Source organism: Hippopotamus amphibius, chromosome 1, assembly GCF_030028045.1.
Source record: "Hippopotamus amphibius kiboko isolate mHipAmp2 chromosome 1, mHipAmp2.hap2, whole genome shotgun sequence".
NCBI classification, from domain to species: Eukaryota; Metazoa; Chordata; class Mammalia; order Artiodactyla; family Hippopotamidae; genus Hippopotamus; species Hippopotamus amphibius.
The window spans coordinates 188,721,402-188,733,524 of record NC_080186.1 but is presented as its reverse complement, the minus strand read 5'-3'; the positions used below and the strand labels follow the sequence as shown (position 1 = coordinate 188,733,524).

Below are 12,123 nucleotides of genomic sequence, written 5' to 3'. Positions count from 1 at the left end.
ATCATAATTGTTTAAGTATACCATGATATCTAATTTAAAAATTTAAATAAGCCATTTGAACTGTTACTGTTATATTTGTGTACAAAACAATGACATCATGGTAAATAGTGCTTTGAAATTTTCAAACCATTTTCACATTTATTAAGTCATCTATATGCTAAGGCTGTACAAGATTAAAGCCTGAAGACAAGGTACTATTTTCTTGACATGATCAAGAGCTAGAAAAAGTAGAGGAAACTAATATTATTTTTCCTTTTTCTCTGCTCTCCGTCTCCTTTCCTCATAGTGGTCTCCTTTCTTTCTTCCTCCAGCCTTTATTGCTCAATGTAAGAGGCAGTAAATTGTAGCTGCCTGAGAGAGAAGTATTGTTAGCTCTTCCAGGCCTTTAACTTCTAGGACCTTTCCAACTCTTTAGAGAATCTAATAAACTGGTAGGAGGTTTCTTTCTCTTTCTGGGTTCAAGTTGTTTTAGCACAAATTAGAAATTTGAAAAGAAATCTTGAGTACCACCTCATTCTTCTCACAAATGAGCTGACGTGTGCTCCACAAGTTTCGCATATAAAAACCTTCATACTTAATTCCTCATTGAAAGCTGAAGTGATATTTCTCAGAAGGCTGAATGATTGCTAAGGGAAGTAGAAAGTATTAGCAGATTTGGATTTTAATATACTTTGCTAGAATTGCCACATGCCAGTGATCCCTGATCAATGGGATTAGACAGTCTAAGGTGATTTAAACAGTGGATCAGGATTCTCTGGCTTTCACCTCATTTCTCCCTTCTTACCCCATTTCAAAGTAAAAAGAGGGCAACACTGCAATTAACTAGGGTAAGTATGATGTTCACCATAATCAAATGTCTTCCCTTGAATTTTTCCAAGTGATAAATAGGAAGAAATCAATAATAAAACTCCTTACTTATTGCCTCTCCTTTTAGATTCGTGGTGATATTATTACTGTTACGTCACATCAAATCAACATGTATGTGTGTGTATGTGTGTATAGAGACGTACTGTTTTATTTGTATCAAGGATAACAAAGACATGCTAGCTTATATGAATTTCTCATGGAACTAAAATTCTTCACCTTTCCAAAAAGTTAAAGTTCTTGGAAATGACGTTGTAAAGAGGAAAACAACTTTTAATTATGAGTGGCTCCTCTACTTTTAATGTAGCATTCTTGCAATTTCTTTACTTTTCTTTAATTGGGTATAATGTATAAATAATATAACCTGTTCTTGAGTTTTGTTTAAAATACACTCAATCCTACCACTGCCTTGGGAGCAATGTTAATTCTTACATCCAATGTTAACAAAATATTCTTTAAAAAAAGTAGAAGACAGGACTTTCCAGGTGGTGCAGTGGTTAAGAATCCACCTGCCAATTTAGGGGACACGGGTTCAATCCCTGTTCCAGGAAGATCCCACATGCTGTGGAGCAACTAAGCCCGTGAGCCACAGCTGCTGAGCCCGCATGCCACAACTACTGAAGCCCATGCACCTAGAACCTGTGCTCTGCAACAGGAGAAGCCACCGCAGTGAGAGGCAGTGCACCACAACAAAGAGTAGCCCCCGCTTGCTGCAACTAGAGAAAGCCTGCATACAGCAACAAAGACCCAATGTAGCAAATCAATCAACCAATCGATAAGAAAAATAGTTCTTATGAAACTACTAAAATTGGTTAATAATATACAATTACATTTATAGGGATTATACTGTGCTTCAGAATCCATTCTAGGAACTTTAAAACTATGCATCATAGTTATAGGAACCCTTTAAGTTAGGTATTAATTTCCACTTTATTATAGGAGAAAATGGAAGTTTAGAAAAGCCAAGTAAATATTGAAGCTGAAGGTGTCTGCTTCTTGGCCTGGTGTCTGTTATACCAGAGTAAGGTGCTTTACAAAATGCAGTAAAGATGTAGAGTTATAAACACAAATAATTCTCTTATTCTGATGTGGTAAGATAAAGTAATTAGCTTGATGATAAAATGTTTACATGAAAGGAGTCAACCCTGACTAATGACATCTATATACAGAGAACTAAAGCTTCCCTTACTGCACCACTGCAGTAGGAGTTCATATATCAAGTTTAGCTCATATGATAGGTGGAAGTCGTAAGTTGTGCTGTTCCCACAGTGACTTAGCTCTTTGATTTCACTTTCTAGATAATTCAGAATGATAGGAATAAGGAGAGCCTTGGGAGTTATTAGGGAATTGCAGGAAAAAGGTTAATGTGTGAGCTTCTAATGAGAAAAACAGGACATAGAGAACTGAGTTGAGCACATACTGTGTGTAAGACACTGTCCTAAATGTAAGGGATGTGCTGTGAAGGGTAAGCCATGGTGCCTGCATCTTACAGTTTGGTGGGACTATTTATTTCAGGATGGAGCAGAGGATATGGTACAGTGAGAAGAACTGAGAGGAAACTAGGGAAAGAAACAGTAATAGTCAAAGAGAGGAAAGAGGAAGAGAGGGTTGGAGGAAAAAAAGGTTGATGTTTCTTCTACTAGAATGTAAGTTTCCTGAAGCCAAATTTGTTTATTGTTGTATCCCTAGTGTCTAGCAGCGTGCCTGACACAAGGTATGTGCTTAGTAAACGCCTGTTTAAGTGAATGAATGAAGAACTGAGAAGAGAGGTGAATGGAAAATTGAGTAGGAAGAGAAGAGAATGGAGAAAGGTACAGGAGAGAGAAGTAAAAGAACAGAGGAGAGGAAAGTGAGGGAAGTGATAAAGAGTGGGAAGGAGCTTTCTATCAAATTCAGCTTTGATGCAACATGGCCAAGGCAGTGGTGAGAAACTGGTCCTTATTACCTCTAGACTGGGATTGGAACAGGTACGGAGGTAGGGTCCTGTGTTCCAGACTTTCATGAGGATTAAATGAGATCATATGTAGGGCAGAGTTTTAGGAAGAACAAAGCATTCTGTGTGAGTGTTACTTACTTATATATTTGTAGTTATTAATAACTAACTTGAAGCCAAAAGTTGAAATGTAGCTTTCTTGAAAATGACCTCGAGTTTTAATACAGTAATGCTTTCTGTATCTAGTAGTCAGGATATGAACTATTCCACAAAAGTGAATTTTCCAAATAACCAAAGCTTATATTGCCATCAAATTCCACAAAGTAATTTTACTAGATTTGATGCATGTCTCATAAATATATGTATATTCTTAAAGAAAAATACTTGTCTTAATTTGTTTCCCTTATGATTCTGGATTATTATAAGCAACTGATTATGTTTTGCTGTAATATGTTAATGCCCTCAGAAATCTGTTGAGATTTGTTATGTTGCTTAACTCTAAACATAGATGAGATAACCTGGATTATTATATCTTGAGTTCTTCTGATTATGTCTCATAGTTTTCCTGCCTCTTTTATCTCTGTTACCTATTATTTAATAGTTTAAAAATCAAGTTCACTTTTGTTATGAGACTTAAATAATATAGATAAATATAGAGTAAAATATGAGAGGCTTTTTTGTCCTTAAATCACCCCCTATTCCAGTCCCATACCCCTCAAAGTGATGATGAAAGTTTGGTTTGTAGTAATCTGGTTCTTCTCCACACGTAAATATATACACAGTGTATTAATCTGCTGTGGCCCCCATAATGAAATACCATGAATGGGTGGATTAAACAACAACAGTTTATTTCTCATTGTTCTGGACGTTAGAAGTTCCAGATCAAGGTGCTGGCAGTTTGGGTCCTAATAGAGTTTTTTCCTGGCTCGTAGACTCCTACCTTCTTGTGTACTCACATGACCTGTTCTTCGTCTGGGCTTGGAGAAAGAGAGCACGTGAGCAAACTCTCTGGTCTCTCTTCCAACGACACTAATTCCATCATCAGGGCTCCATCCTCATGAACTCATCCAGCCCTAATTAACTCCCAAAGTCCCCCTCTCCAAATACCATCACTTTGGGGGTTAGGATTTCAACGTACAAATGTTGAGGGACTACAGTTCAGTCAGTAGCACATACATGCATACATTTATTTCAGTACAAATGGAACCACGCTGTTTGTGTTTTTCTGCATCATGCCCTTTAATTTAAAACTATGCCTTGGAAGCACCTTTTATGTGTGCACCTCATTCTTTTTAGTGACTATATACTATTCTATATCTTAAATGGATTAAATTTTATTCAGCTATTCCCTTATTGATGGACATTTAAATATTTTCTAGTTTTTTGTTTTATAAACAGTGTTGTAACAAACATCTTCATATGCCCTAATTATGTACACACTAACAAGTATTTTGGTAAGACAGAATTTTAGATGGTCAAAGACTTCTAATTTGAAGTTTGAGAGACAATTCCAAGTTGATCTCTAAAAAAATCTGTGCCAGTTTTGTTACATGAATAGGGTGTGTGTAGTCCTCCCCCTCCCTCCTTCCCTCCCTCCCTCTCTCTCTTCTTCTTTCCTTCCTTCCTTCCTTCCTTCCTGCCTTCCTTCCTTCCTTCCTTCCTTCCTTCCTTCCTGCCTTCCTGCCTTCCTGCCTTCCTGCCTTCCTTCAATATTGACAATACTGGATATTATCACTCTTTTTCAAGCTTGTCAATTTTAGTAGGTGAAAAATAACTTATTGTTTACTTAATCTGCAGATTTTAAATTGCGGTTCAGGTTGTAAGTATTTCTGTGTGCTTTTTTGAATTTTTCTTGATGAACTTCCAACTGTGTTTTTTGTCCATTTTCATAGTAGGTTGACTTTTTTATAAGGGTTTCTCTACACCGAGCTTTTGCTTGTAATTTCCATTGCAAATGTTTCTTCAAAGTTTAACTTTTATTTTTGACTTTATCATCTCTTTAACTTTAAATAAATTCAAATTTTCATATACTTGGGTTGTTTAATATTTTGTATATTTTGGGTTTCCTGTCTTGCTTTAAAAGGCTGAAGATAAAAATTTTAATGTGATATGATAGCTGTGTGTGTATTTTTTATGATTATAGCAATTTTATTTTTCCTTTTTTAATTGAACTATGGTTGATTTAAAATACTTTGTTAGTTTCAGGTGTACAGAAAAATGATTCAGTTATACATATATATATATATATATATATAGATAGATATTCTTTTTCGGATTCTTTTCCATTGTAGGTTATTACAGGATATTGAATATAGTTCCCTGTGCTATATAGTAAATCCTTGTTGTTTATCTATTTTATGTATAGTAGTGTGTATCTGTTAATCCCATACTCCTAATTTATTCCTTCCCTCCCTTTCACCTTTGGTAACCATAAATTTGTTTTCTATGTCTGTGACTCTGTTTTTGTTTAGTAAATAAATTCATTTCTATTATGTTTTAGATTCCAGCTGTGAGTGTTTTTGAGGTAGAATTATTTCTATTCATGACCAAATGCATTTTATGTAACCAAAAATTGTCTAGTCTGTGGGTACATATTAATTTTGTGTATTTAATTATCTTCAAATCTATATAGAAAATAACTCTAAAGCATTATTGCAATATGTGGAAACATAAATAGCTTATATTAATTTAAATTACCATGTGACTGAGCCTTACTTTCTTTTCTATAAAATAACAGTTTCTATCTCATAGGTTGTTGTAAGAATTAAATGAGATAACATATGCAAATAATACCAGATGTCATTTACACAAATGCCTACTAAGTACCATTCATTATGTATACATTAGTGTATTTCATCTTCAAAACAATACTCTGAAGCAGGTATTACAGTACCCAAAATATAAATGAAAAAATAGATTCAATGAGCTTAAGCAAGTTGCCCAGGATATCAGATAAAAAATGGCAAAGCCAGAATATAAATACATGTTAGTCTGAAAACAAAAATCATGGTTATTTACCTATACACTCTTCCTGGGAGATGACAGGTATTTTTTTGCTTTAGTCGCCTTCCCTTTCTCCATTTTCTGTTTCTGTTTCTCTTTTGCTATTTGATGAATAAGACTCTAAAACAGACTGCCTAAGAGTACTAACTGTGATTATTGAAATGTTCTTTTCTCTGTCCAGACAGGTAGCCATTAGGCATATGTGTCTGTTCAGTGCTTGAAATGTGGCTGATGCAACACAGGAACTGAAATTTTACTCTTATTTAAATTAAATTACATGTGGCTACTGTTTTGGACATTGCAACCTTAGATATATGCATGCTTTTTTTTTTTTGTATGTATAAAGTGAGTGTAATTAATGTATTGATTGATGATCAGGAAACTGTTCATTCTAGGTTGAAAACTTTAGCAGAGGAACTTATGCAGACACAGCAGATGCTTTTAAACAAGGAGGAAGCTGTCCTGGAGCTAGAGAAGAGGATTGAGGAATCTTCTAAGACCTATGAAAAGAAATCTGAGTGAGTAAAACAAAAATAATTTGAAGGAAGAAAGTTTAATTGATGTAATTTTTTTAGAAATACTTTTGTTACATGGAATTATGGATTTAAATTTCTAGAAGCTAAGTATGAAACTATGTATGGTTGAGTTACTTTCTAGGACTCTAGAAGAGTGATTTTGTGTTTTTATCAGTATGGTATACTGATCATATGTTTCAGTGTTTTAATGGTTTGAACTATTTTCTGAAAAATCCTTATAAAACCTTTCTTAACTCCCCACCTCATCAAGTTCACCAGATTCACTGTGAATTTCTCATTAATAAAGTGACAAACCAGTTTTATCTAGAAACTGGCTTCTGCTGTGTTAGAAGGAAGGAAATGAACTTAGTAAAAAAGAGCAGTCTGCTTCACCTATAAAAATCCTTCTGAAATTTGATGTACTGTTTTGTCTTACTATTTTTCTTGCTCATTTCTAGATCTGTAAATATTTTCATGGATCCCCTGACTTTACTTGTTTTGCTATACTCTTGATTTTACTGATTTCAATAATTATGTCTTCTACTGTATTAAGGTTTAAATTTTGATCTAAAATTTAAAATTTTAATCTGACTTTGGTCATTGTTTGCATCTCCACCAGGACTTACTGGTATGGTTTTTCCAATCCTGGACTAGAACATATAAATTTCTTGCTATCATCTTTCACAATTGGTGTGATTTGTCAAGACTTCCAAGGAAATTGTGATGTGTAGCATTTCTCTCATCTATACTTGCTCTTTCTACACAACTTTCATTACGGTGCCTTCTCTTGTTGCAGAGCACAGGCTCTAGGCGTGTGGGCTTTAGTAGTTGTGGCACATGGGCTCAGTAGTTGTGGCTCTCGGGCGCAGGCTCAGTAGTTGTGGCGCACGGGCTTAGTTGCTCTGTGGCATGTGGGATCTTCCCGGACCAGGGCTCGAACCTGTGTCCACTGCATTAGCAGACAGATTCTTAATCACTGTGCCACCAGGGAAGCCCACAACTTTCAGATATTTTCCACTTCTCTCAAATTTCTGATCCTGTTGCATCCCCAATCAGAGTCAGCAGGCGGATCTCTCCTGCATAACAGAAAAAAATTAGAATCATCAGGTGTCAAGTACCTTATTTTCTGGGATTAGATATCTAAATTCACCACATTTGTACCCATTCTCTTTCTTTACTTCCATAGAGGATCTGTTCCTTGTCCTATTTCCTGTGCCTATTTTTATATCTCATCATCTCTAACTTTCCCAGAAATTTTATATTATGTTCACTGTTTCTTCTCAACTGTGTCCAGTGCTCACTTTTTAAATATTCTTAAATTGACTCCTTACAACATCTGTAATTAAATTTAAATACTTCAACATAGATAGCATGACATTTTGTCTATGCGATTAGTGCAAGCTTCAACTATAGAGGCAACTGGTTACCTCAGTCAAGAATGGGGGGTGAAGGGGAAGCTGAGATGAAGCGAGAGAGTAGCACAGACATATATATACTACCAACTGTAAAATAGATAGTCAGTGGGAAGTTGTATAACAAAGGGAGTCCAACTCAAGGATGGAAGATGCCTTAGAGGACTGGGGTGGGGGGGGGGACTCGAGGGGGGGGAGTCAAGGAAGGTAGGGAATACGGGGATATGTGTATAAAAACAGTTGATTGAACTTGGTGTACCCCCCCAAAAATAATAAATAAATAAATAAAATTAAAAAAAAAATTGACTCCTAATTATAATCTCTACCTCTCTGCCCACCCTAGATAACCCTTCTGTTTTCCCAGTCAAACTTGTTCTAAGAGTGCTAATGTGCACTCATTTACTCAGCTCTCACTTAGTACTTAACCCACAGATATCTGGCTTCTGCTCCATCACTGTTGAAATAGGTAGATTCCTATAAGAACATCAATGACCTTCACATTGCTAAATTTAGCAATTATCTTACTTGCTCACTGTATCTTTATTGACTTCTTTTCCCTTGGCCTTTGGGATTAAGATGCCAGCTCTTATTTCTCTCTTTCTGGCCACTCCTTCTTTATAAACTCATTCTCCCCACTCAGCCAGTATGTGTTGGAGTTACACAAGGCATGGCCCTAGGCTACGTCACTCTCCTCCCTGTACTGTATCCCTAGGTGATCCCCTGAAGATGACTCATGTTTATTACTCTCGCTCAGATTTCCTCTCTGAACTCTATGGCCATGTAATCAGTTGCCTACTTGACATGCCTCCTTGGATGTCTTGGAAGTACCCTAAATTTCTCAAGTCTAAGGCTGAATTAAAAATCCCCTTGATACAACCTAACCCAACCCAACCCAACCCAACCTAGTTTACTCTTCGTATTTTTTTAAATTTCAGTGAATGGCAACACCATCTAACCTATTATATAACTCAAGGTATTAGGAGCCTACCTCTCCCACTTATACTATGTCTTTTATTACAACTTGGTGTTAAATGTCATATTGAAATTGATGAGCCTTTTAAAGGTGAGAAAAGAAAATTTGAGTTACTCTGGATAGTCCTTTAATAAATGTGAAAATTTTCAATATTGTATCAACAGAAGATTCTATTTGGATTATAAAAATAAAATTTATCAACCATTGCACATATAAAGTTAAAAATTAATTATCATTTGTTTTTCTCTATTTGTGAGTAAATCTCTTCACATGTTTACAGAGGACCAAGTAGTTCTACTTTTTACAGTTTTGTAAATGTACACATTGTAAATGACTCCTGTTTTATAATTTAGTAGCTATAAAAAAATACAATAGTATAGCTGACCTTCTCACCAGCACGTCTGACTATATGTTGCTGAGGGAGGCAATCTTTAAGGGTTATCTTAACCTAGAAGTTGTGAGACTCTGATATTTTGGTATGTTTTCTTGACTCACATCTTCGATTCTCTCTTCATCTACATAATCCATGTGATCCGCATTCTTCCACCTGCTTATATTTATCAGGAGATGAGAATGGGAGTATGGGAAAGGAGGCTTAAAGGGGTGGTGGACATATGGGAAATAACATCTCTTGAGTTCTTACTCTGTTCCATTGTGCTGAATGTTTTATATATTTTAATTCACTGAATATTATCTTCACTATGCTTTCTGTGTAATTACCTGGATTTTACCTTTAAGACTTAGAGAATTTAGATAACTTACTTATGATCACATACCTAGTAAGTGATAGAAAACCCATGAGTTCCTGGCTCCAAAGTTTCTGTCTGTTTGATCATAGCAATTGCTTGATCTTGTGATTTTAATAGGGTTCTTAGGAGAATAAGTTAGAAGGGATAAGTATGTCAAGCATTTCAGGGAATGAGTCCTGTTTAACCCAAATTCTGTTAGCTCTTTGTTATCATGGAGTTTTTATTGTTACCTTCAGGGCATAATCTTGAAAATGTTAAGTATATTTATATAACTAAGTAGTCATTGTGAACTCTCATTAGCTTAGATATTGGTAGGGTTGAAGTTTGTCTTTGAATTACATATTAAAATATTTTGCTAAACAAATAGTCTGAAAGGGATTCTAGGTAAATGTTTGCATTTCATTTTCTTAATATTTCTTAAACATTTCCATTTTCTGTGTATATATGTATATGTGTCTGAGTATACTTATTTAAATATATGATTAAAAACAATTTTTATCTAGTTTCAAAAATAGGTTTGTTTTCTCTGCAGACTTTTTAATTTCATATACCGTGTTAGTTAAAAGTAATAAGATAATAAAACAAAACTACATTTTTCCAAATATTAAAAACATTCTATATTAGATATTTACATTCTTAAATTATTTCTAAATTAATGGAATTATGTGAATTTTTACTTAATAGAAATACCATTTATGTTCCTATGAAAATATAACAAATGAGGGACTAATGTTAAAACCTTTAAATTTGGATTTAACATAAGTTTCTCTGAAACATAATAACAGTAAAAACATAAACTATATAAGTCATTTAATACTTTGATTCCTATTATTGAATAATATTAAGTGAAAAATGAACTTAAAGAATGGTTTTTATGTGACATTAAATTCACACTAAGAGTTTTAGCTTATGTAAATAATGCAGGTCTCACTTGAAGTATAGCTATTGCAAAATTTTATTTAAGAAAATAGGGAGAAAATAATAAAACCAACCATTTGAAATGGTGTAATTTTAATACAATACAAAGCATCACTCTAGTATACATATCTTTACTCAGTTACTTCCAGAGCATATTTATTCAAATGGAAATAATTTCCATCTTCTCCTGATTTATGATCCCCGACTACTGTATTAGAAAATAGTTTATGGGAAAATATACCAAGCATATGTCATTTATGACTCATTGGCATCCAGAGCTGGTAATGTTACTATTGGTTTTAATGCTTGCTTTGACTTCCAAAAAGTGAATGATCACTCAGTTTTGTATTGTGCTGTACCATTATCACCCAGTACTTAAAAACACTTTATACATTATAAAATCATAACTCTTAGAGCCATGCAGAATCTTAAGAGATCATTTGATTAAACCTCCTGGTCTGTCAAATTATGTGACATCTGAGGGCCAGAAATTTTAGGAGAATTGCAGTGATTCACATCTAGCTTGTAGTCAAGGTAATACTTGAACCATCTGAAGTATTGTTTTTGTTTGCAAATTCAGGTATCTTTTTTTCGGTAATGTATTTATTATTTATTTTTGGCTGCGCTGGGTCTTCGTTGCTGCGCGTGGGCTTTCTCTAGTTGTGGTGAGCAGCGGCTGCTCTTCATTGCGATGTGTGGGCTTCTCATTGCGGTGGCCTCACTTGTTGCTGAGCACGGGCTCTAGGCACAAAGCCTCAGTAGTTGTGGAGCACAGGCTCGGTACTTGTGGCTCATGGGCTCTAGAGCACAGGCTTGTAGTTGTGGAGCGCAGGCTTAGTTGCTCTGTGGCATGTGGGATCTTCCTGGACAGGGATTGAACCTGTGTCCCCTGCCTTGCCAGGCAGATTAGTAACCACTGTGCCACCTGGGAAACCCTCAGGTACCTTTCATTTTTGCCTCAGAATTTTTAGATTATATCCACTAGGTGCTATGAATACAGTGAAAGGTAAGACACATATGGTCACGTCTCATGAAGCTTACACTTTTGTAGAGTATACCAATACAAAACAGGAAATTAACAGTTGTGATAGTTGCTATGAAACAAGGAGTTCAGATAGAAGAATAACAGAGGAGTACCCGCTTAAGACAAGTGGTCAGGGGTCTTCTAGGAAATGGCATTTTTGCTGAGGCCTGAAGGACAGAAGGTGCCCTCCAAGTGAAGAATACATGGAAAGAGAAGTCAGAAATAGGGAGTAAATAGCACCTGCATAAATGCTGATCCCTTCCATGTTTTAAATTTATTTATAGCTTCTTGTGCATCTTGTATTATGTCGTACATTTACCATAATTTTCTTCTTATTGAAATGTATATAGCTTTTTTGCTCAATGGTGTTATAAACATAAATTAATTATATAATATGTTGTATAATGATTACAGCAGTACTTTTTAAAAAGTAATTATTGAACAAAAGCAAGATGTTAATGTATTTGAAATGGTCATTATAAATAGAATTCAGTAGGATTAATTGAATGAAGTTAATGTTGCTCATTGATTTCATGATCATATATATTAACTAAAAATCTTAGGACTAGAGCAATATAATAGGGCATATATGTTCCCAAAATCTCATGTTTTTAAAAACCACTAAAAGCCAGGAAATTAACTAATTAATTAATTAATTTTTAGCTTTTTATTGGAATATAATTGCTTTACACTCTTGTACCAGTTTTTGAGATACACCAATGTGAATCAGCT

At 34.9% G+C, this 12,123-nt stretch overlaps 1 protein-coding gene across 11 annotated transcripts in view; it reads left to right on the top strand.

Moving 5' to 3' along the window:
* FER (FER tyrosine kinase) overlaps positions 1-12,123 on the top strand; it is a 460,601-nt gene that overhangs the window by 127,606 nt on the left and 320,872 nt on the right. For all 11 annotated transcript variants that reach the window (XM_057737769.1, XM_057737780.1, XM_057737781.1 and 8 more), the window contains one exon: positions 6,196-6,318. In XM_057737769.1, coding sequence (XP_057593752.1) covers positions 6,196-6,318 — 123 coding nt within the window. The remainder of the gene's footprint in view (positions 1-6,195; positions 6,319-12,123) is intronic.